The sequence below is a fragment of the Monomorium pharaonis genome, chromosome 4 (genome assembly GCF_013373865.1).
Source record: "Monomorium pharaonis isolate MP-MQ-018 chromosome 4, ASM1337386v2, whole genome shotgun sequence".
NCBI classification, from domain to species: Eukaryota; Metazoa; Arthropoda; class Insecta; order Hymenoptera; family Formicidae; genus Monomorium; species Monomorium pharaonis.
Window position 1 is genome coordinate 10,318,246 of NC_050470.1, and position 26,860 is coordinate 10,345,105.

The window sequence follows — 26,860 nt, forward strand, 5'->3', positions numbered from 1 at the left end:
TATTATTATTATTGATCATGCTAGCATACTATGCTCAATATTGCCACTTAGCTGCGACATTTTAACTGCGTATACACATATACGTTCGACCAACGAGAAACAATAGGAGGTTCTACTTCCTTAAATGCAAGTGGACCATTAATTATAAACGAGATTTGATTAAATTTTTAATGAGTCGAGCTTTCAAATCCTGAATTAAAGACAAAGACTCGGTAAAATTTCTAGCGACTTTGCTGTCAATTTACGGCATTGTTCTACGCTGAACTGGTACGAAAACAATAAATAACAACACAACAAAGTGCAGTGCAAATAAAATAAAAATAAATTTACCATGGTGTATATAAATAACTTGTTACCCCATTTAAAATCAAACTTTCTACCGAACACTATCGAACATCACTCGTGTATGCTAAATGCTAGTGTTACTACTGAGTTTTCAATGTCAATTGAATTGCCAGTGCCTGTTGAGCATTTCTCCTTCCGTAAACAAATAGGGCAGCGATATATTTATTCACAATTTTTTTAACTGCACCATTAGTTAGTGGCAAGACCGGCTCTAAGATATCGGTATTCCGCCCTAATCCGCGACATACTGTCGGATCGATCTTTCGCGGGCAAGGTCGCGACGAGACCGTCGTCGTCGTCGTCGTCGTCGGCGTCGTTGTCGTCGTCGTCGTCGTCGGTGGCGGCGATTTCGAGCGGCGGAGAGTAACGCCTTGACGGATCGTACATGTTCGGACGACGCCGGTAGACTGAGCGTCGCGACGTTCGCCACGGCGCCGCGCTTCTCTCCCCCTCGAACTCTCTCGTTCTCTCTCTTTCTCTCTCTCTCTCTCTCTCTCTCTCTCTCTCTCTCTCTCTCTCTCTCTCTCTCTCTCTCTCTCTCTCTCTCTCTCTCTCTCTCTCTCTCTCTCTCTCTCTCTTTCTCTTTACCTCTCTCTTCCTTTCTCGCCCAGTGCCGCCCTTCGTGTATAGTAAATGCGTAGAAGAAAGAGATACAAAAGCGGGATATCGATAAATTGACCTCCCAAAGCCACCGTGCTTAATCAGGCAATGCAAAGAATAATTCAAGATGTGTATATGCGAAATAACAATATAATAGACGTAGGAAAAATTTATACGTGAAATCAATTTGACATGCGAGGTAATTCTCAGGGTAATTCCTGCACTATTCCCCCGCTCTCTGATGTAAGGCAACCCGTGGAATGTCAGTATGACCTTTGATTTTGGCGCCCGCAGTTAAGTAATTTTACATGAAAACGTATGTGAAGTGCGACATAATATAATATAAAGTGAGTTAATACAACAATATCACGTGCGTTGCAATTAACCTCCTTCGTGCACGCGCAGAACACGCTGTTTATTACGTGTACACGTACATGCAGGGTTGGAAAGTACAACGGGTTATTTATAACGCCGTTACCGGTTATCAACGTCGTTACTTGTTTTCGGTAACGTCGTTACATTTTTACAGTAACGAATGCCGCCGCCCTATATTTATGGTTACTTTAGTTCTCTATTATATCTTTGTACTTTACATTTAACAGATTCACCCGTCTTTTCAGCGCTTAATACACAGTAATCAACGTGCCAGATCAAAAGTTACGTGCACTAAATGCAAATTTTATTTATTTTTATAATTGATAATGTATTTAAAATTTTGAAAAATACTTTGTAGCTCATATCTAGGTTGCGACAGTCATTGTCGATGACCATCAGTACTGAAAGTCTATGATACATATGTAATTTGAACTAAAGATCTTCTATCCGGGCAATTATTGTATTTTTATAATCGTTGTTAGACTATTAATCAAATGTCTAAGAATAATAATTTTTTTAATAAAACACGTGTTTGTAAATTACAATCTAAATTTTTAAACGTAAAGATAAGTAAAAAATAAATATTTAAAATACTAAAAAATAAAAATATTAATAAAAACCGTTTTTAATTATTAGACAAGTTTAATAAATAAAAAAGTTGGCTGTACAGAAGCTAGTTTAAAATTATAAGTTTTAACAAGTTGGTTATTACATTTAATATTGAGATTATCAGATAATACAACATTAAAGTTTAATATCTTACTTTTTAGCATTATAAAAAAGTTACAAAAAAATGTAACAAACTGTTACTGAATTAGTAACAAATAACGATAACGTTATTTTTAGGAAACATATGTGCGTACGTTGATATTTTTTAATATTTTTATAAAACAATGTTCTTTCTTTTCGAAAAAGTGGAAAGACAATTTGTGACGCTTTATAAAGAGAGAGATACACACAAAGTTTAAAAATTTATTATTTGAACTTGATTAATATTCCAAAGACAAAACAGAAAAGTTATGTAAAAGAGAGAAACGCAAGTAAAACGAACCGATCTATTGTTTCGCGTTTGTTAATGACTCCGCCGGACAATTCTATTGTTTCGATGATATAAGGTCGCATATTCGGATGCTTGACCTCGGCTACGCATAGAAATGCATTGTCTGCGCCGTATAAATATTTGCATACACGACGTAACATGAGACAATAAGTGAAGGGTGCAGTCGCCGATGCTAATTATAATGTAGAAAGAAGACGGTCTACGAAAGGAATAGTTTGTGAGTTATTTTTACCGCAAACATATTTTACGTCTATTTTTACCACAAATGACAATAGTCAATTGCTTTCGATATAAATATAGTTCCAGATACAAAAAAAATAACTCTCTAATAAAGTTAAGTTCTTTAGAGCAGATAGAGAAATAAAAGAAAGGAATATCGTTTGAAAAATTTAATATAAAAAGTAGAAATTTTTATTAAATTACTTGTGTAGTGAATGCGCAGAAGTATGATGATTGAGGAAACCTTGATCCGAGATCTCGAGAAAAGAAATGACGTTTTATTGTTGCAACCTTAGCGGCGTATTATACTAATTCATCTCAATAACCGCACACGCTCGCTAACAATTCCGCCTCAATCGATGCCATATTTCGCAACTCTCATATCACCGTACCGGCGAATAAAAGTAGTTGAGAAAGAAAATTTAAGTCTATCTATTTAAATCTAGAAGCACACAAGGACATAAATAATTATATAAAATATTTATTATTCCATCAATAAAACGTTTCGTCCATCAAATGTATATATTATATATATATATATATATATATATAGATCGTAGTAAATCGATTATCTAAAAAAGAATAAGATTGTTGTCATAGAGGAGAATCGTCGATGTCGACACACATTACTTTGATTTTGGATTGTATTTCTTAAACAAAAATTAAAAGACATAAAGCTTTGAAAACATAAATATAAACGAAAGTGTCAAATAATATAGCAGTTTTAAATTTTGTGACAATAAAATTTTTCATAAGATAAACGAAAATAAGCGTCTGATAAAATAAGCGTCAAAAATGAATGCAAAAATTAAATGCTATATTTTTTTTTCTCTTTTTTTAACATAAGTCATCTGTACAAAATAATTACAAGTAAATGTACATACATAAGGATTCTAAGAAGCCTTTCACTTTGATGTAAAACGTCTCTTTAGACAAAGTCTTCGATTTAGACAAATTATGCTGTTCCGCAAAAATACAATATGTGTATAGTACAATAGAAAAAAATATATAAATTAGATTAGGTTATTAATTTAATAGATAGAGATTTCCTAATATTGACGTCTTATTCTATGTCCTGCATGGTTTTTACAATTTTATATCTACTTTATTGAGACTGATCCGCCAGTTTAAGCATCCCAATTTTATTTTTAAAACCGCATTATGAAAAAAAATTAAAAAAAAGAGAAACATAAATAAAACGGTTTTATGCAGAACGCAACAAAAACGTAAAATAATCTAATATTATTAATAATATATTCGCTATTATTTAAACCATGGAATTTGCAAGTAAAAGTGGTATAAATTTTATTCTTGCTTTTAATGAACTTATTTCTAGTAAATTTTATATACAAAAAACATGAATTTATAAATTAAAGATTTTTACTTCTTTAATTTCTAAACAGATCATGTTTCTATGTACCAATATTAATAAAGCAGTGTTTAATTTCCAAAAAGTAAGAAGATCTTCCCTTTAAAAGACTTATATCAATATTGGCGATTTTCTTTTATTAATACTGGAAAAAACTCATATATTAAAGTTATATATCAAGTTCATAGTAAGCTCTAACAAATTATTAGTATATTTTGTATGTTGTATAATATATGTGTTATGAGAGTGCAAAAAATTTAATCAGCAACCGTTAGTATAATTATAAATTAAAAATTGTGAAAGAGAGAGAGAAAGAGAGAGAGAGAGAGAAGAGTAGAGATAAAAGAGAGAGAGAGAGAGGTAAAATCGTTTTCTTACCACTATTCGAGTTCGTATGCGTGAGATCGATTGGCTCGCGGGGCACGTAATAATGACGAGCGGCCTTCGCGCGAAAGCACCGAGGCCGCGCACGTGTTTCCCTTCGTAATTCGCGCGCGATTTTGCTTTAACTACACGCTCTCGTTTTCTCGAAATCGCCTCTTCGAGGGTATCGCTTCCTCCTCGAGGGCGCGCGCCGCTCGAAAGGCGGCGATCACGCGAAAAGCAGGAGCGACCGCACACGCAACGACGGACGGGTGAGCCAGTTTCGTGTGTTTCTTCAAGGTCCCCTCGCGTCGAGATTCTCGCGTTCGAATTTAATGAGGTATTTAACACACAAATTCAAATCTTAATAGATCGATGCCATAGAAATCTGAGATTTGAATTGATTCGTTGGGGACAACCTAAAGCAAATTTCGACCTAAGAAAAAGTCGTTTACATTACAGAAAAGCGGTAAGTGAGGGTTCACTTTGATCGACGAGAACGGAGATTACGCCGACTCTTTTCGAATTGCCACCTCGTTCTAACTTTTTACCCTCTGCAAGGAACTTAAGTACATCTGCGTAGTAAGTAAGAAGTTCCGATCTTATTCCGACGACCGTAGAGAGCGAGAAGTTTTCTTGATCCTTCGGAACTACGCACACCGCGTGACTGTGAGAGAAACTTTGAGCGAAATTATGTCACAAGCGTTATTTACGACAGGTCAATTCGAGTTGTATATCTATATCATGACTGAATTCCTCTTTTTGAGTTCAAGATCCTCAAAAACGTAATATTTAGGAAACACACACGTGCATATGATCTCTTAATATTTCTCGAAAGTTGAAACGATTTTTTGTTCTCCAACAAAGTTTAATTGGACACCATCGTACTTTGCCTGTCTTATGGATTTTCAACATCCATAAGAATACAGCTAAATTGAAAAAGTAAAACTAAGTCAAAATTAAAAAAATTGAAATAGACTTTTAAAAATAAATAAAAATAAATATTGAAGTAAAAACTAAATTTAGCAATGCATAAAAATATGTATAATAATTATTTTAAAAATGTAAATATCCAAAAGTAATCGGCACATGATTAAAATTTGAAAGAAGCTACATATGTTTGTATGGTGTACGGTAATTTTTTAATTATTTGAAAATACACCTATAAATGGATTAGACCATGTTTAAAAAAAAATCCTTGAAATTATTTTTCTGAAGATGTAAGATGGAAGCTGACTTGAACACATGGCGTCGCAATTTACATTCGTTATCTGTTCTGTGATTGTGTATGTGACTGGCCAGTTAGAATACTGTCGTTTTTCCGATACTGTCCACTTTTCACAGTAGAATCCTAAACTGGTGGTGACACGTGCCGTGTCCGTACTTCGTATCACGGAAATTGATTTTACCTTTTGTTCAATGAATCTTTTCGTCTGTCCCAAGATAAAACTTTATATGTTTAATTTTATTTTTAAACAACAATTTAAAATTTTCTGTATATTATTTTATATTATTTAAAACTGTGTATATTTGTGTAATAAAAAGATCAAATTATTATCTTTAACCCTCTAAACATAAAATCAGTGAAATCTTATTAATTTGTAATGCTATACATTTTTAACTGTGATTATCCAGAATGTGTATTATCAGGAAAAATTGAGAAAATTTAGACCTTTCAGGGTATTTCGTGGTATTTTATAGAAACTAAAAAAATTTTTGAAATTTTATTTTTACATTAACCAACTTTATTTAAATTCTATGTTTTTTTTTCTTAACATAATTATTTTTTTATCGTTTTTTTTATTGTTAATAATATAAAATGTTGACAATTAATTATTAAATATGGCCTATTTCTACTTAAATTGTGTAATAAATATAATATTCAGATTGGCGTTGGGTTACATAGAATTTATATTCTATACTTCAAGAATCGATTATTCTAATTTATTTAGGAAGCTACATGCGAAGTATCTATTATCATCTGCCTTTATTTATTTAGAAAAAATGGTAAAAATAGATACATGATAGTTGGTAAGTTAAGTTTATCAAGAAGTTAGAACAATCGGCCGTATTATTTTGAATAAAATTATATTCTATTTAATTCATATTATTTCTTTTAATGCATTCTGAAATTTATTGTTTATATAGTAACTTAAGTGACTTTTTTGTATACATATAATTAAAAAACATAAAAGATGTAATCAAAATTTAGGTAAATGTTTAGAATCATGGCTTTCCCCAATTTTGAAGTTTTTTTGCAGGTTTCTTTGTAAAAATTTTTGTTATGACTAATAGTGATAATCAATTAGGGGAGTCCGAAAAATATGTAACTTACTAATTTTTTCGGCCATTTTGGTAAATATGTACAATTAGGGCCTATACGAGAAATCAATTAAAAGGTAGTAGAGTCGTATATATTTTTGCTGCCTAAATCTAAAACTGTTTTTGGGGGATTGCTTGCATTTTCTAAGATGTTATGAAAAATAATTGTTATGAAAAATAACAAAAAACGGTAAATATTACGTTTAACAAAGTACAACACACACACACACACACACACACACACACACACACACACACACACACACACACATGGGAAGGTGCAAAAGGAAACGTGTGGGCGGAGGGAGGGGGGCAAAGCACCCCTCCCTGCACCTCCACTCCGGAATTTTTCCTAACTCTAACTCAACCAATTTTATGTCCCTGTGAAGTTTTCTGAAACACTTTGACAAGCGCGCGTCATGAATTCTTTTTTATATTCCATGCACGTAAAAATAAAAGACAACCTACTACATTTCCGATTTAGATACATTAAATTGCAGACATTGCTACACATCAGTTACAACTCGCTGTATCTCCTGCAAAACATGTTGCAATATCTTATTAATATTTTCAGATGCTTTCATATCTAGAAAAAATTGAGTACAGATTGTCAAATAAACGATGATTACGCCAATAAACTGAAAAATAATTTTAATTTAATTAATTGATTTGCGTACTAGCTCTTATTTATATTACAATTTAAAAGTAATTAAATTCATATAAATCGAAAAAATAAAATAAAATATTATGTACTTACACCACTAAACAGTGCATTGTTTATTTCGAAGAAATCATAGGCTGTAAATACTACTCGACTATGTTGTAGTTGATTCAAAAAATCATTCATCTCGTTTCTAATACGTTCACAATTCAAGTTTTTGGATAGATTTTCTGCATGATGTTGCAAATTTTTTGCGGCGATGTTGTTCAGATAGTGACTACTGTTCCAAACAGAATTTTGCCAACTATTCGGACCTTCCACTGATAGTCGCATTTCTGGATTTGATTGACTCCTCCTCTCTTTTAATTCAAGATTTGTATGTTTGAAATTTAGCACAATGTCGTACATAATTATGCCAGTTTTGTGGAATTCTCGACGCACAAGCGTGCAATTCCAACACATCAGACCAAATTGCATGGTGTACAGAATCAAAGAAGTAATAAGTTCAACATAATACATCAATGAAGGTGTGATTATTTTTGTAACTACCAAGTAGATTATGGCTAGTTGAGATAGAACCATAGTGAAACAGTTCACCGAGCAGATAAGAAGATTAAAACCATAAATGTCATTTACCATGATGACAAGATCACAAACACCTGCATATCAGAATTTACGATTTGTCTACGTTTTGATATTACTAAATATTATTACAATCTTTTCATAAGTAGTACTAAACTGTATCTTGAATCGTACATTTATACTCGAGTTATAATAACATGAAAATTATATTTTGCTTACCATTATGCATTTTTCGGATGCGTCTAATCTTAAACGCGTCAGATAGCTCATTCAATTGGCCAATCAATTCATTTATTGCTTGTAATCTATAATACAGCACATAGACAACAATATCAAAGACAAAGCCATTGATGAGAGATTGGGCCAACATGTAGTAATAAAATATTTTGTCAATCCCGTTTATCGGATTTGAATATGTAAAATAATAATACAAGATATTCACAATTATGCACAAAGGACAACAAGTAAACGTCACTAGAATTGCTAATACTTCCGCAATTTTCACTGGCTTGTCATTTATAAGTATTTCCTTTCTAATTTTCTGATCGAACTTCTTTATTTTATCCATTAGCTCCGACCACTTATCGTATTGCCTAATCACTTGATAAATGCGGTAATATGTAGATCCATAATTTATCATAAAACAACTACAGATTAAAAAGGAGTATATGCTTCTGAAGATATCCATATCATACATTACAAATTTTATCTCTAATATTATGCCAATAATACACAGAACCAAATAAATTATATGTACGATTATCGTGACAATCTTAGAGTATTTGCGCGGATGTGCAACACCGGCACCCAGAAGCCACGAGGTATATGATATTGGACGTAAGATGTGGTCTATCAAAGGTAAGTTGTCTTTCATGTGGATGTGAATCTTCTCCATTTTCAACACTTATTGTTAATCGACACGTTTCACAAGTAAGTATATTGATTATATTGACGTTCGCGATACAGACTATTTTGAAGGAAAATAGTAAAACTTTCTGGAAACACACAAAATACTCTGACAAGCGCGCGAGTTGTAATCCTTCTTGGTGTATCACGCAAAATAGAAACCAACATACTACTTCGGGTATTTTATAACATTGGATTGCATGCCAGCGTAATGCCATTTTAATAAATGAAATGCATTAAAAAAATTATTAATTAAGCTTAGTATCTTCAAATAAACTTATACAAAAACAAGGACAGGTATTAATATCTAATAATATAAAGCAATTAAGAAAATTAAAGAAATAAATTAATTTTTAATCTTAAGTAAATAGGTGTGCTGTAATAAATGAAACCAATATATTAACTGAAAAATAAATTTACATTATTTAATTTTTCTAAAAATATAACTTACATTATAATTCGAGAAGAGCTCTCTGTAAATTGTAATAAGGTAAATAAATTATGTATTCACATCACTCAAAAGAATGTTGTTCATTTAAAAAAAAATTGCGAGTCGTAAATACTTTTCAATGCTGTTGTAATTGAATTGAAAAATCTTTGAGGTCATTTCTGACATATCCCGGTCCAGGTTTTTACAATTTGATGCAAATGCGTAATGATTCTAATTTTCTCGAATTCTTATCGTGCAAGCGTATAAACCCAGTATGTCACAAAGAACATAAAATGTTTGTGTAACATAAAGAACACAAAGAATACCATATATTGATGTAAGTATAAAATTTCTTCTACAATACTGTGAATTTTGAATAGGGGTTTCTACAATCACGATGAAACAATTCATTAGACAGAGGAGAAGATAAAAAATCAATCAAAAGATCGAAAAGATTAAAAAGATAAATATCATTTGGCACGAATAACGAGAGCACAAATACCTGTATAGTGTATAACATAGTTCTCAATTTTAATATATATTATCTTGATAACAATATCATCACAATGTATTCATAGATGTAAATAATATTATTTGTCAAGGATTTTAAACAAAAACCTTACGATTATGGAGCTTTCTGATACATCTAACTTTGTAAAGTGCGATCTATGCACTTAATTATAATGCATTTATTTGACCGATCAGATTATTTATCAAATAAAATTTGTAGTACAGCACATTCACAATAACATCAAAAATGAAGCTATTGATCAACAACTGAATTAATATATGATAAAATAACAAGTGGGTCGCGAAAATGTATTCTGTGTATAGCAATAATACAGGATGTAATAATCAGGACGAAAGACGTTTTCGGACGTTTTCACTGGCTCGTCTTTCATGAATAAGACTTCTTTCTTTCTTATTAAACTTATTTATTCTATCTATTATTTTTGACTACTTTTATTATACTGCCTGATACTGTAATAAATGTAGTAATATGCTGACACGTAGCACATCATTCTGTTCATGCAGTATGTACCTACGAGATTTAAACATATCGTTACCAAAAGCGCGAAGCAAAGAAATCAAACACACAAACTAACCATTTTAACAGAACACATGCTTTAGAATCTGTACTTTAAGAACCGATTATTCAAATTTATTTGGGAAGATACATGCAAAGTATCTATTATCACCTGCCCTTATTTATTTAGAAAGAAAGATAAAAATAGATACATGTTTATTTGGTTAAGTAAGTTTCTATCAAGAAGTTGGAACAGTTGGCCCCATTATTTCGGATAAAATTATATTCTATTTAATTCATATTATTTTTTTAAATAAATTCTGAAATTTATTGTTTATAGTAATTTGAGTGACTTTTTTGTATATAATTAAAAAGCGTAAAAGGTATAACAACATTTATTTAAAAGCTGCATTAAAAATTCTCTAATTTAAAATTTTTAATCAAATTTCTAGAATTTGTATTCTTAGGTAATTCTTTTGCAGAATTTATATGTATGAGTATACATAATATGTTTTTAGTACATGTAACTATTATATGTATTATTTCTTAGTAATTCTGATTAAGAAAAAAATACTCTCATGAATTAGTAAATTGTGTGTATAGTATAGTGAGTACAATATATTGTGTATACGTATGTATGTATGTGCGTGTATTATCATAAATGTAAATATATACAACATGATTATCGTTAGAGCCTTAGAACATTTTCGTCAGTGTGCTATCTCTGTCCAGTAAATATTATATATAACATTGGACGTAATATATTCTTTATTAATGACAAATTATCTTCCATTGACACATTTTGCTTCCTATTTTCTTCCTAATCGACCGCATTTTGCAAACAACATGAACGCTATTATATAAAGTTTCCTCAACAAAAAGTATTTAAAAAATAATAGTAGTTTCCTGAAAGTAAGAAACTATGACCACACACACACACACACACACACACACACACACACACACACACACACACGCGCGCGCGCGCGCGCGCGCGCGCGCGCGCACGCACGCACACACCACGACACCACAAGTGCGAGTCATGTATTCTCCTTTATATTCCACGTAAAAATAAAAGACGACATACAACATTTACGATTTTGATGCTTTAAATTGCAAACATTGCGATACATTAACTGTTTTGTCGGAGCGATGAAATTACTCTTCACTCCGTGGTTTCGCGTCACAAAATGATAGTTTATTTAAGTTTGTTTGCACACGTTTTATATATATTTGTTCGCATGCGGGAGCGCGTTCACTTCCCGATTATGTACAATGTTCGAAATAACCGATTGAATGCATCGTCGTTATGGCCACGTGGTGACAAAGTTTCTGAAACCCGGCTCCTAGATCACCTTATGCACGGGCACTGCGCGTTCTCGACTTTCGTAAGCTGCACGTTGAGCTCACCGTACGATACTTTTATGATACCTGCTTGGATATTTTGATTGTCCCAACGATCGCCCTTTATATACCTTTAAGAAGGGTTTCTAGAAAATTTTGGTATGCTCTCGTGACGTCACCGGAAGATGACGTCACGGAACACGTGTGTATCGTATGACTTGCCCATGCATGTCTATTCGTTTGCGAGAACGATCGTCCGACGCCTCGTGGTTAATATATTTTTATGTTAATATATTGAATATTGTTATATTATTGGAAGTGCGTGATTATCGACGCAACATTAACTACTTAATTAAATTGCAAATATTGCAACACATTAGCAACAGCTTAGTGTATCTCCCACAAAAAAGTTGCGATACGTTATTATTTATAGTAAATTCGGTCGCCTTACGCTGGCACTAAACTCGTGTTGCATTAAACCGCACGAGTGCAACATTAAGTCCAAAACAAACAAACGTCGATCGAACACATTGCACTACGAAAATTGACACTCAGTGTATACATATACTAGTGCAGGCATAGAGGAAAAAATAACAGGCAGCAGTGTATTGGCGATGGGTATTGGCAGCGGAAGGGGAGTGCAGGTGCGAGACTTCACAATCAAGTCTAAAAATTTAAATATAGATAAAGGCAGATAAGATAGCAGTACCAACAGAATGACATGCACTTGCGTGCACTGACTCAGTAACTGACTGTACTGTTTAAATATATTCTAGAAAAATTTTTATTCTAGGTAATTCTTTTGCAGAATTTATGTATGGATATATACTATACCAATAAAACAGTACATAAAATCTACGTCGAATCCACGTAGAATCCATAGAAAAATGGATTCCACGTGAAAACAACGTGGATTTTACACACTGTTTTATTGGGGTATGTTTTTAGTGTATGTAACTATGTATTATTTCTTAGTAATTTTGATTAAGAAAAAAATACTCTCATTAATTAGTATATTGTGTGTATGTGTGTATGTATATGTGTTATTTTAAATGTGAATATATACAATACGATTATCGTTAGAGCCTTAGAACATGTGTTTGATGTCACAGGGTTTCAGAATAGGGCAGCCAATCAGGTTCTTTCTTCGTCTCTCGCAGTTTGCAATATTCCTCTCGCTCTAACACTCCTTCCTGTTATTCTTTCCACCGTGAATAAACTTGGCGACCAAGTTCGCTATTAATTGTCCAACTATTAAAAAATTGAATACCGGTTGTCATATAAACGATGATTACGCCAAAGAACTGAAAAATAAGTTTAATTTAATTAATTATTCGCGTAATAGCTATTATTTATACTGCAATTCAGAGTAGCTAATTTTATGTAAATTGCAATAAAATTAATAATTAATGTGTACTCACACCACAAAACGCTCCATTGTTTATTTCGAAGAAATCATAGGCCGTAAATACTATTCGACGATGTTGTAGTTGAATCAAAAAATCATTTATCTCATTCCTAATACGTTGATAATTCAAGTTTTTGCGTAGATTTTCTGCACGACAACGTTGCAAAAAATTTTCTGCGACGATGTCGTTCCAATAGTGACTGCTGTCCCAAATAGAATTTTGCCAATTGTTCCGATCTACCACTGAAGTTTGCATTTCTAGATTTGATTGACTTCTCTTTTCTTTTAGTTTAAGATTCATATGTTTGGAATTCAGTAGAATTGCATGTATGATTATCCCAGTCTTGTCAAATTCTCGACGCGCAAGCGTGCAATTCCAGCACATCAGACCAAATTGCGTGGTGTACAGAATCAAAAAAGTAATATGCATCCACATAAAGAGGTTCATTTCTATCCTAATTTCCAAATAGATTGCTGATAGATTTATTAGAGCCCCAATGAGACAGTTTATCGAACAGAGGAGTAGATTAAAACCATAAATGTCATTTACCATGATGAAAAGATCACAAATACCTGCATAACAAAATTTACAATTTGACTACGTTTTGATATCATTATTGTTAAAATCTTTCCGTAAGTAGTATCAAACTGTATCTTGAATCATACATTTAGACTCGAGTTACGGTAATAAAAAATATATATTTATAATAGCTTACCATTATGCATTTCTCGGATGCGTCTAATTTTAAGCGCGTCGGATAACTCATTCAATTGGCCAATCAAGTTATTTATCGCTTGTAATCTATAATACAGCACATAAACAACAACGTCAAAAACGAAGCTGTTGATGAGGGATTGGCCTAACTTATAGAAATCAATTAATAACGAAATTTTGATTAGATTTGGATTTCTAAAATAATCATACAAGATGTCCACAATTATGCACAAAGGACAACAAATAAACGTCACCAGAATCGCTAGCGTTTCTGCGATTTTTATTGGCCCGTCATTTATAGGTATTTCTCTTCTAATCTTCTGATCAAACTCTTTTATTTTATCCATTAGCTTCGGCCATTTGTCGTATTGCCCAATCACTTGATAAATGCAATAATACGCAAGTACATAACTTCCCATTTGAATAAAAATTAAAATACTGTATATGTTTTGGATGACGTTATATATGTTAAGAAGCTCAATCATCTCGAATATCATGGCAATAAAACACAAGACAAAAAAAATTATACACAGAATTATCGAGATAATCTTTGGATATTTGCGCGGATGTGCAACACCGGCACCCAGAAGCCAGGAGGTATACGTTATTGGACGTAAAATGTGCTCTATCGAAGGCAAGTTGTCCTTCATTTGGATGTGGTTTTTCTCCATTTTCGGGTTTTGTTGTTAATTGGCGCGTTTCACAAGATATAGTTATTGATTATATTGATGTTCGCTATACAGAATATTTTAGAGGAAAATAGTGAAGCTTTCTGGAAACACAAAATACTGCGAATTGTACATACATCCTCCTTGATGTATCACGCAGAATAGAAACCAACGTATTACTTCTGCAATTTTATAACATTAGATTGCATGCCAGCGTAATGTCATTTTAATAAATTAAATGCATTTAAAAAATTATTAAGCTTACTATCTACAAATAAACTTATACAAAAACAAGGACAGATAATATCTAATAATTCAAGACAATTAAAAAAATTAAAAAGATAAATTTTTTAAGTACGCAGGTGTGCTGTAATAAATGGAAGTAATAGAGGAAAGGATTGAATAGAAGCCACTTAAGGATAAAGCCAAAAAAAAAATAATTTTTATATATTTATTTAATTCTAATCCCATACTGTGGGATAGAATAAACCCCACTGATTTTTGGCTTCAGTTTTAGACTAGTTTTGTAGATTTATTAATTTTCACTGTTTTAAATTTTAAATTGCCCTAAAAGTAACTTTTGGACTTTATTTTTAAAAGTTTAAAGAATATTATAAAATTTTTTTGAGCCAAAATGTTTAATAATATACGAGTAATATTCATTTAAAAAGACTGCGACGTATTACAACCCTTGTGCGGAATACTGAATTATTTCTAATGTGGATTAGGGTTAAACATAAGGGATTCTTAAACTATAATATAATTGTTCTTCTTGATAGAATTCACAAGAATTGTTAAAAATTATTCAATATGTTTTTTTTTGTTTTTTTTTTGTTAAAAAGAAAAGAGATTTGGCTTCCATTATTCAGCGTACGGGATAATGACAGTCAGTACACGGGGTAATTACAACCATCACTAAATAAACCTAAAATACAACAATATATTCTTTTCCTTATTATAGCACAAAACAATATATTTTTATAAACAAAAACTTTAATTGTTATAAGAAAATGCAAAATTTAAAATTAATATATGTACTTTTACAAACAAAATTGTAATTATTGTAGAAAAATGCAAAATCTAAAAATTTACCCATTTTGCGGCACAAAACAATATACTTTTATTGACAAAAACTTTAATTATTATAAAAAACATGTAAACTTTCAAAAAAGTCAGCCATTTTAATACTGATGACAAAAGTTGTACATATATTATGAATTGCATCCAGAGCATTTTGCGTAAACCCAATGCCACAGGATCTGCATCATATCATAATTCATTTGATTTCGCTGTTTCAGCACCAAAGATATAAATATTTTCATTACCATTATCATTATTTTTGTTTTATCTAATATTTTTTTTTATTTTAAAAACTGAATTTATCTCTAGGTAGATAGATTTTTACATTTATATTTTTTTCTTATTTTAAATTTGTTTCCTATCTTTAACAAAAAATTAAAAAAGTCATAATAGAAAAGAACATTATAAAAGGTCGACATGGGTTGTCTAATTATCATTACCTCGAACAAACTATTTTTAATTGAATTTATTGAAACAATTAAAAACGGGTAATCGTTTCAAGACAAATAGTTGTTTACATATATATACCGAAGTGCAATCTAATAATAATGAGTAACAAAGTGTGGTAATATGTGTCCTTACTCATATTTTATCAGTAAAAATCCACGAAAATTAAAGTGGCAGAGCACAAAAACTAGTCTTAGTCTTTTTGGAGTCAAATGACAATTGAGCGATGCAACGCATTAGCCATCTCTTTCTCATGTCTCTCCAGCACTGAACAAAACGCGCGCAAACTCACTCGGATATGCGTATAACTACAAAATTCCCATTATCTCATGGCTTCTATCACCCCGTGATCCCCTACAATGTAGGGCCTACATTAACTGAAAAATAAATTTACCTTATTTAATTTTTCCCCCCAAAGATATTACATTACAATTCAAGAATAGCTCTCTATAAATTGCTCTATAAAGTAGATAAATAATGTACTCACATCACTGAGAAGGATATTTTTCATTTCGAAGAAATTGTGAGCCGTAAATACTTTTCAATGCTGTAATTGAATAAAAAACTGTCGTCATTTCTGACATAGCCTCAGTTTTCGAGTCCAGGTTTTCGCAATTCAGTTGAAATGACTAATAATTGTTCTAATTTTTTCAGAATCTTTTTGTATAAGCATACAAATCCAGCACATCAAAAAACTGAACTGTGCACGTAGAAAATTTTCTCTTAAAATTTATCTTCAAATCTGGTAGTTGTGGGATAATGTGTGATGTCGAGGAATTTTACTATACTTTTTAGTAAAATTTACCATACTTTTAGTAAATTTAATTATACTTTTAGTAAATTTTATTATATTTATAATAAATTTTACTAAAGAGTATAGCAAAATTCCTTGAGATTACACATTCTTCCACAATTAGATCTTAAAGATAAATTTTAAGAGAAAATTCTCTCCGTGTGTAACATAAAGAACACAAGAATACTATATACCGATGTAAACATAAAATTTTTTCTACTGTAAATTCTGAATAGGGTTTTCATCACTATGATAAAATGATTTCATTGAACAAAGAAGAAAATAAAAAAATTGAAAAGATTAAAAAAATAAATATTGTTTAGCACAAATAACGAGATCACAAATGTATATAACACAGTTCACAATTTTAATATATAGAGGAGAAGGTGGTAATATGGCCAGTGCGGATAATATGGCCATCCACATTATCTCCGTTATTAGTTGATGGATTCTAGTAATTATTTATGATATCATTTGTTTAGTAGCCTACTGTTATATAATGATGCTAATATGACAAAACACAACAGTGAACATTTGTTATAAGGCATTTTAACTTTTAAGAATTTCGAAAATTTTTTGAGGTACATTTTAACATTTAATTACACATACTTCTTTATTCTTTTTAAACTTACCCGCATTATCACCCAAATGTATGTACACTTGAGTACTTTCTTATTATTTAACTCTTTATTCGGCAGTATATATTTCGAGTTATACAAAATTAAACGATGATATAGGACGTTGTCAATATGGCCATCTAAATGTGCTAGTAATATGACCACTTTCGTGATCTCCATATCGACAAAATTCCTCGATATATTGGTTAAAAACTTAATTTAAGGCTGTTAATTTTCTAAATTCTTTATATGAATAAGGTTCTTTAGATATAAGGTTATTTTTATATAACTTTTATTAAATGTGAATAAAAATCACTTGTTTTGATATAACAACTTATTTTATATACATACCTGTTTCTAACAAAATACTGTGACCTTTTTAAACAAAACCAATTTTTTTACATTTATTTTTGTGGTGGCCATATTACCCTCCCTATTTCTCTTCGGCCCATTATGCAGCATCATTACATTTGTATAAATAATATATAAATAATATATAACATAATAAATATTTTATAACTTTAAATTGAAAATCTAATGAGCAACACTTTGATAAATACAATTATAAAATTTCAACTCAAAACATTGATTATTAACAAAGTTATTAAATAAAATATAAATGGGTGGCCATATTACAACCTTCTCTATTATATGATATCAATATTATTGCAACGTACTTATAGATAAAAATAATATTATTTGTTAAAGATTTTAAACAAAACACTTACGATTTTAAAGTTCCCTGATTCATCTAATTTTGTACAGATTTATGGCACACCAAATAATGCATCCGCAAATCTACGGTAAACTTGCCACAAATACGACATTTATTTAAAACATATTCAGAATCTTAGTACAATACTTCAAAAAAGAATATTTACTTCAAAAAATATTCGGTTTACTTGTAGAGTACAACAAAGTATTCTTCAATCAACCAAGTTTTATAATATTCTTGAAACAAGAATTAATTTCTTCAAACAAAAATAAATTCTTATTTTAAGTAAAAAAATGCTGAGATTTTCTAATACTTGTGACAAGTATACCTTAAAACTAATATTAAGAAAACATTCTTTATTGAAAAATACTATTACTTGAACAAAATAAAATAAAATGAGTAAATAGTTTTCTTGCATGTGTAAAATGATATTTTTCTGTGTGTATTGATCAACAACTGAATTAATATGTAGTAAATAGCAAGATGGACGCGAAAATGTACTCTGGATGTGTATAGTAATAATACAGGATGTAATAATCAGGAATCGCTTCCCCGTTTTCCACTGGCCCCTTTTTTATGAATACTTCTTCCTTTTCGACTACTTATTGATACTGTAATAAATGTAGTAATAAGCTGACACATAGCACATAATTCTGTTTATGCAGTATGAAGAGCGCGAAAACAGCATCGAGGGCGAAGAAATGAAACACCATTTTAATAGAACACATGCCTTAAAATCTGTACTTTAAGAATTGATTGTTTAAATTTATTTAAAAATCTACATGCGATTACATATGATTACATACACTTCTTTCTGTTATTATTTCAATGATAAGAGCTGGCGATTACTTATCCAACTGTTAAAAAATTGAACACAGATTGTCATATAAACGATGATTGCGCCAATGAACTAAAAAATAAGTTTAATTTAATTAATTTATTTGTGTAATAGCTATTATTTATATTCAAATTCAAAAGTAACTAATTTTATGTAAATTTTAGTAAAATTAATAAATAATGTACTTACACCACTAAACGCTACATTGTTTATATCGAAGAAATCATAAGCTGTAAATACTATTCGACGATGTTGTAGTTGAATAAAAAAATCATTTATCTCATTCCTAATACGTTGATAATTCAAGTTTTTGCGTAGATTTTCTGCACGACGACGTTGCAAAAAATTTTCTGCGACGATGTTGTTCCAATAGTGACTGCTGTCCCAAATAGAATTTTGCCAACTGTTTCGATCTTCCACTGAGGTTCGCATTTCTAGATTCGATTGACTTCTCTTTCCTTTTAGTTTAAAATTCATATGTTTAGAATTCAGTACGATTGCATGTATGATTATCCCAGTTTTGTCGAATTCTCGACGCGCAAGCGTGCAATTCCAGCACATCAGACCAAATTGCGTGGTGTACAGAATCACAAAAGTAATATGCGTCCACATAAAGAAATTTATTTTTGTCCTAATTCCCAAGTAGATTATTAATAGGTTACTTAGATCCCCAATGAGACAGTTTACCGCACAGAAGAGCAGATTAAAACCATAAATGTCATTTACCATGATGAGAAGATCACAAATATCTACATAACAAAATTTATAATTTGATTACGTTTTGATATCACTATTATTACAATCTTTTCATAAGTAGTATCAAACTATATCTTGAACCATGTATTTATACTTGAGTTACAATTACAAAAAAAAAACCACTTATAGTAGCTTACCATTATGCATTTTTCGGATGCGTCTAATCTTAAGCGCGTCGGAGAACTCATTAAATTGGCCAATCAATTTATTTATTGCTTGTAATCTATGATACAGCACATAAACAACAACGTCAAAGACGAAGCTATTGATGAGGGTTTGGCTTAACCTATAGTAATCAAGTAAAGACAAAATTTCATTTAGACTTGTATTTGGAAAATACAAGATGTCCACAATTATGCACAAAGGACAACAAGTAAACGTCACTAGAATTGCTAATACTTCCGCAATTTTCACTGGCTTGTCATTTATAAGTATTTCCCTTCTAATCTTCTGATCAAACTCTTTTATTTTATCCATTAGCTTCGGCCATTTGTCGTATTGCCCAATCGCTTGATAAATGCAATAATACGCAGGTACATAACTTCCCATTTGAATAAAGGATACAATACTGTATATGTTTTGGATTAAGTTATACATGTCAAAAGTCTGTTTAATCTCGAATATCATAACAATAAAACACAGGACGAAGTAAATTATACACAGAATTATCGAGATAATCTTTGGATATTTGCGCGGATGTGCAACACCGGCACCCAGAAGCCAGGAGGTATACGTTATTGGACGTAAAATGTGCTCTATCGAAGGCAAGTTGTCTTTTATTTGGATGTGGTTCTTTTCCATTTTCGGGTTTTGTTGTTAATTGGCGCGTTTCACAAGGTATAGTTATTGATTATATTGACGTTCGCGATACCGAATATTTTAGAGGAAAATAGTAAAACTTTCTGGAAACACAAAATACCGCGAATTGTACATACATCCTCTTTGATGTATCACACAGAATAAAAAGCAACGTATTACTTCTGCAATTTTATAACATTAGATTGCATGCCAACGTAATGCAATTTTAATAAATTGAATGCACTTAAAATATTATTAATTAAGCTTACTATCTACAAATAAGTATATACAAAAACAAAGACAGGTAATATCTAATAATTCAAGACAATTAAGAAAATTAAAAAGATAAATTTTTTAAGTACATAGGTGTGCTGTAATAAATGGAAGTAACAGGGAAAAGAGTTAAATGAGAGCCACTTAAAAATAAAGCCAAAAAAAATATTGTAATTCTTATATATTTATTTAACTTTAATCCTATACTGTTGGATAGAATAAACTTCACTGATTTTTGGTTTCAATTTTAGACTAGTTTTGTAGATTCATTAATTTTCACTGTTTTAAATTTCTAATTGTTCCAAAAGTAACTTTTAGACCTTATTTTTAGAAGTTTGAAGAATGTTATAAAATTATTTGAGCCAAAATGTTTAACAAAATACGCGTAATAATCATTTAAAAGTACTGAAATGTTCTACATTCCTTGTGTAGAATACTGAATTATTTGTAATGTGGATTAGGGTTGAACGTAAGAGATTCTTAAACTATAATAATTGATTTTCTTGATAGAATTCACAAGAATTGTTTAAAATTATTCAATATGTGTTTTTTTTATTAAAAAAAAAACAGCTTTGTCTTCCATTATCCAGGGTAAGGAGTAATGACAGTCGGTACATGGAATAATTACAACCAATAAATAAACCTAAAATACAACAATATATTCTTTTCCTTATTATAGCACAAAACAATATATTTTTATAAACAGAAACTTTAATTGTTATAAGAAAATGCAAAATTTATAATCAATATCTGTACTTTTACAAACAAAATTGTAATTATTGTAGAAAAATGCAAAATTTAAAAATTTGCGGCACAAAACAATATACTTTTATTGACGAAAACTTTAATTATTATAAAAAACTTGTAAACTTTCAAAAAAAGACAAAAGCCGTACACATATTATGTATTGCATCCAGAGCATTTAGCGTAAACCCAATGCCACAAGATCTATTATACATCAATATCATAATTTATTTGATTTTCCTGTTTCATCACAAAAGATATAAATATTTTCTTTACCATTATCATTATTTTAATTTTAGTTAATGATATTTTTATCTAAAAAACTGAATTTATCTCTAGGTAGATAGAGTTTTACATTTATGTTTTTTTTATTTTAGATTTGTTTCCTATCTTTAACAAAAAATAAAAACAGTTATAATAAAAAAGAACGTTATAAAAGGTCGACATGGGCCGTCTGATTATCATTACCCCGAATGGACTATTTTTAATTGGAATTTATTAAAACAATTAAAAACGGATGATTGTTTCAAGACAAATAGTTGTTTACATATAGTATATACTGAAGTGCAATCTAATGATAATAAGTAATAAAGTGTGGTAATATATGTTCTTAATACGCATATTTTATCGGTAAAGATCCAAGAAAATTAAAGTGGCAGACTACAAAAACTAGTTCTAGTCTCTTTAGGCCTCAAATGACAATTGAGTGAAGCAATGCATTAGCCGTCTCTTTCTCACGTCTCTCCAGCACTAAACAAAACGCGCTTAAACTCACTCGGATATGCTACAAAATTCCCATTACCTCATGGCTTCTATTACCCCGTGATCCCCTACATTAACTGAAAAATAAATTTACCTTATTTAATTTTTCCAAAGATATTACATTACAATTTAAGAAGAGCCGTCTATAAATTGCAATACAGTAGATAAGTAATGTACTTACATCACTCAAAAGGATATTATTCATTTCGAAAAATCGCGAGCCGTAAGTGCTTTTCAATGCTGTAATTAAATTCAAAAACTTTTGACATCATTTCTGACATAGCCTCGGGTCCAAGTTTTTGCAATTCAGTTGAAATAACTAATAATTATTCGAATTTTTTCGAAATCTCGTTGTGCAAGCATACAAATCCAGCACATCAAAAGACTGAACTGTGCACATAGAGAATTTTCTCTTAAAATTTATCCTCAAATCTGTTGTGGGTAGTTGTGGGATAATGTGTGATGTCGAAGAATTTTACTATACTTTTTAGTAAAATTTACCATACTTTTAGTAAATTTTACTAAAAAGTATAGTAAAATTTGTTGAGGTTGCACATTCTTCCACAATTATTAGATTTTAAAAGTAAATTTTAAGAAAAAATTCTCTCCGTGTGTAACATAAAGAACACAAGAATACTATATACCGATGTAAACATAAAATTTTTTCTACTGTAAATTCCGAATAGCATTTCAACCACCACGATGAAACAATTCATTGAACAAAGAAGAAAATGAAAGATCGAAAGAATTAAAAAAATTAATATTGTTTAGCACAAATCACAAGATCACAAATATGTATAACACAGTTCACAATTTTAATATATATTATTTTCATATCAATATTATTGCAATGTACTTATAGATAACAATAATAACATTATTTGTTAAGGATTTTAAACTTATGATTGTAGAGTTCTCTGATTTATCTAATTTTGTGCAGATCTATGGCACACCAAATAATGCATCCGCAAATCTACGGTAAACTTGCCACAAATATATTTATTTAAAATATATTCTGAATCTTAATATAACACTTCAAACAAGAATATTCATTTCAAACAAATGTTCGGTTTACTTGTAGAGTACAACAAAATATCGTTTAATTAATCAAGTTTTATAATATTCTTGAAACAAAAATTAATTTCTTAAAAAAAAAATAAATTCTTATTTTAAGTAAAAAATGCTGAGATTTTCTAATATTTGTATCAAGTATATTTTAAAACTAATATTAAGAAAATATTCTTTATTGAAGAATACTATTACTTGAACAAAATAAAATAAAATGATTAAATAGTCTTCTTGCATATAAAATGATATTTTTCTGTGGTATTGATCAATAACTGCTTTAATATGTAGTAAATAGCAAGACGGACGCGAAAATGTACTCTGGATATGTATAGTAATGATACAGAATGTAATAATCAGGACGAAAAACGCTTCACCGTTTTCCACTGGCTTATTTTTTATGAATACTTCTGTCTTTCTGATTAAACTTGTTTATTCTATCCATCATTTTCGACTACTTATTGTACTGCCTTGTTACTGTAATAAATGTAGTGATATGCTGACACATAGCACATCATTCTGTTTATGCAGTATGTACCTACGACAACATATCGCTATCAAGAGTGCGAAGACAGTGTCGAGGTTAAAGAAATCAAACACATTGTGAAGAAATCAAACACCATTTTAATAAAACACATGCCTTAAAATCTGTACTTTAAGAATTGATTATTCAAATTTATTTGAGAATCTACATGCGACTATATATGATTACATACACTCCCTTCTGTTATTCTTTCAATAATGAGAGAAGGCGACCAAGTTTGCTACTAATTGACCAACTTTTAAAAAATTGAACACAGATTGTCATATAAACGATGATTACGCCAAGGAACTAAAAAATAAGTTTAATTTAATTAATTTATTTGTGTAATAGCTATTATTTATATTCCAATTCAAAAGTATCTAATTTTACGTAAATTTTAGTAGTAAATTAACATTAATAATGTACTTACACCACTAAACGTTACATTGTTTATATCGAAGAAATCATAAGCCGTAAATACTATTCGACGATGTTGTAGTTGAATCAAAAAATCATTTATCTCATTTCTAATACGTTGATAATTCAAGTTTTTGCGTAGATTTTCTGCACGACGACGTTGCAAAAAATTTTCTGCGACGATGTTGTTCCAATAGTGACTGCTGTCCCAAACAGAATTTTGCCAAGTGTTCCAATCTTCCACTGAGGATCGCATTTCTATATTCGATTGACTCCTCTTTTCTTTTAATTCAATATTCAAATGTTTAAAATTCAGTACAATCGCACGGATGATTATCCCAGTCTTGTCGAAATCTCGACTCACAAGCGTGCAATTCCAGCACATCAGACCAAATTGCGTGGTGTACAGAATCAAAAAACTAATAAATATACACATAAAGTCGCTCTCATGAAAATTAATTTCCACGTAGATTGCAGATAGTTCATATATAACCCCAATAAGACAGCTCATCGAACAGAGGAGAAGATTAAAAGCATAAATATCATTTACCATGATGAAAAGATCACAAATATCTGCATAACAAAATTTACAATTTGACTACGTTTTGATATTACTATTGTTACAATCTTTCCGTAAGTAATATCAAACTGTATCTTGAATCATATATTTAGACTCGAGTTACGATAATAAAAATATATATTTATAATAGCTTACCATTATGCATTTCTCGAATGCGTCTAATCTTAAGCGCGTCGGATAGCTCATTCAATTGGCCAATCAATTTATTTATCGCTTTTAATCTATAATCCAGCATATAAACAACAATGTCAAAGACGAAACTGTTGATGAGGGATTGGCCTAACTTGTAGTACATAATTAAAACAAAAATCCGAGATAGCTCTGGATTTGTAAAATAATAATACAAGACGTCCACAATTATGCACAAAGGACAACAAATAAGGGTCACTATAATCGCCAGCATTTCCGCGATTTTTACTGGCCTGTCATTTATAGGTATTTCCCTTCTAATCTTCTGATCAAACTCTTTTATTTTATCCATTAGCTCCGGCCATTTGTCGTATTGCCCAATCACTTGATAAATACAATAATACGCAAGTACATAACCTATCCCTATATGAATAAAGGATAAAATAGTGTATATGTTTTGGAAGAAGTTATACATTGTGAAGAATATTTTCATGCTGAATGTCATGCAAACAGAACACAAGGCCAAATAAATTATGCAGGGGGTTAGCGTGACAATCTTGCGATATTTGCGCGGATGTGCAACACCAGCACCCAAAAGCCACGAGGTATATGTTATTGGAAGTAAGATATGCTCTATTGAAGGCAAGTTGTCCTTTATTTGGTTGTGGCTCTTCTCCATTTTCAGGTTTTGTTGTTAATTGGCGCGTTTCACAAGTAAGCTACTGATTATATTGACGTTTGTAATACAGAATATTTTGAAGGAAAATTGTAAAACTTTCTTAAAACACACAAAATATTTCGACAAGCACGCGAGTCCTAATCCTTCTTGGTGTATCACACAGAATGAAAAGTAACGTGTTACTTCGGCGATTTTATAACATTAGATTGCATACCAGCGTAATGCCATTTTAATAAAATAAATGCATTAAAAAAGGTATTAATTAAGCTTAGTTGCAATACACTTATGCAAAAACAAGGACAGGTATTAATATCTAATAATATAAGACAATTAAAAAAATTAAAGAAATAAATTAATTTTTAATCTTAAGTAAATAGGTGTGCTGTAATAAATGGAAGCAATACATTAACAAAAAAGAAATTTACATTATTTAATTTTTCCAAAGATATTACTTTTCCAAAGATACTACAAAGACATTACAATTTAAGAAGAGCTCTCTGTAAATTGTAATAAAGTAGATAAATTATGTATTCACATCTCTCAAAAGGATATTGTTCATTTCGAAGAAATTGCGCGCCGTAAATACTTTTCAATGCTGTTATAATTGAATTGAAAATCTTTGACGTCGTTTCTGACATAGCCTCAGTTTAGATTTTTGCAATTTAGTGCAAATGCGTAATGATTATTTTAATCTTCTTATTGTGCGAACGTACAAACCCAGCATACCAAAAAGAATTGTGTAGCATAAAGAACACAAAGAATACCATATAACAGTGTAAATATAAAATTTCTTCTACAATACTATGAATTCTGAATAGGGGTTTCTACAATCATGACGAAACAATTCATTAGACAAAGGAGAAGTTGAAAGATCGATCGAAAGATCGAAAAGATTAAAAAGATAAATTTCGTTCCACACGGATAACGAAATAATATATTATAATAATACGTAATGATCAGGACGAAGGACGCTTCCGCGTTTTTCAGTGGCTCGTCTTTCATAAGTACTTCTTTCTTTCTGATTATGCTCTTTTATTTTATCCATTATTTTCGACTACTTATTGTACGACTACTGCCTGATACTGCAATAAATGCAGTAATATGCTGACACGTGGTACATCATTCTGCAGTATGTTCATGCAGTATGTATACTACATACATGAACTTAAACATATCGTTTTCAAAACCGGAGAACAGTGTTAAAGGTGGAGAAATCAAATACACATTGTATTTCTATGGATTTTGACACT

At 30.6% G+C, this 26,860-nt stretch overlaps 4 protein-coding genes across 22 annotated transcripts in view; all 4 read right to left on the reverse strand.

The window, feature by feature from the left end:
• The window catches only part of LOC105836380 (octopamine receptor beta-3R), a 178,438-nt gene that overhangs the window by 29,309 nt on the left and 122,269 nt on the right, over positions 1-26,860 (reverse strand). For 2 of the 15 annotated variants that reach the window (XM_036285999.1, XM_036286000.1), the window contains exon 1: positions 331-442. The exons of 4 other annotated variants lie outside the window; for them this stretch is intronic. The gene's annotated coding sequence lies outside the window, so the exon portion shown is untranslated. Of the gene's footprint in view, positions 1-330; positions 484-26,860 lie in introns of those variants that run through there. 9 more of the 15 variants (XM_036286005.1, XM_036286001.1, XM_012680372.3 and 6 more) reach the window with 9 other exon arrangements.
• On the reverse strand, positions 6,163-10,565 carry LOC105836379. The gene is made up of 3 exons (XM_012680368.3): positions 8,116-10,565; positions 7,411-7,973; positions 6,163-7,291 (listed from the first exon to the last, which is right to left on the reverse strand). Exons 1-3 carry the CDS (start codon positions 8,789-8,791, stop codon positions 7,160-7,162), a joined length of 1,371 nt encoding a protein of 456 aa, XP_012535822.1. The 5' UTR covers positions 8,792-10,565; the 3' UTR covers positions 6,163-7,159.
• LOC105840436 overlaps positions 12,376-26,860 on the reverse strand; it is a 56,601-nt gene continuing 42,116 nt past the window's right edge. Inside the window, exons 1-4 of one of the 5 annotated variants that reach the window (XM_036285990.1) lie at positions 19,778-21,490; positions 13,728-19,633; positions 13,025-13,584; positions 12,376-12,907 (exon numbers count right to left, since the gene is read on the reverse strand). In XM_036285990.1, coding sequence (XP_036141883.1) covers positions 12,800-12,907; positions 13,025-13,584; positions 13,728-14,397 — 1,338 coding nt within the window. In that variant the 5' untranslated portion in view covers positions 14,398-19,633; positions 19,778-21,490 and the 3' untranslated portion in view covers positions 12,376-12,799. Of the gene's footprint in view, positions 12,908-13,024; positions 13,585-13,727; positions 21,497-26,860 lie in introns of those variants that run through there. The other 4 variants (XM_036285989.1, XM_036285992.1, XM_036285988.1 and 1 more) reach the window with 4 other exon arrangements.
• Positions 23,998-25,629, reverse strand: LOC105840367. The gene is made up of 3 exons (XM_036285993.1): positions 24,938-25,629; positions 24,236-24,795; positions 23,998-24,114 (listed from the first exon to the last, which is right to left on the reverse strand). Exons 1-3 carry the CDS (start codon positions 25,608-25,610, stop codon positions 24,010-24,012), a joined length of 1,338 nt encoding a protein of 445 aa, XP_036141886.1. The 5' UTR covers positions 25,611-25,629; the 3' UTR covers positions 23,998-24,009.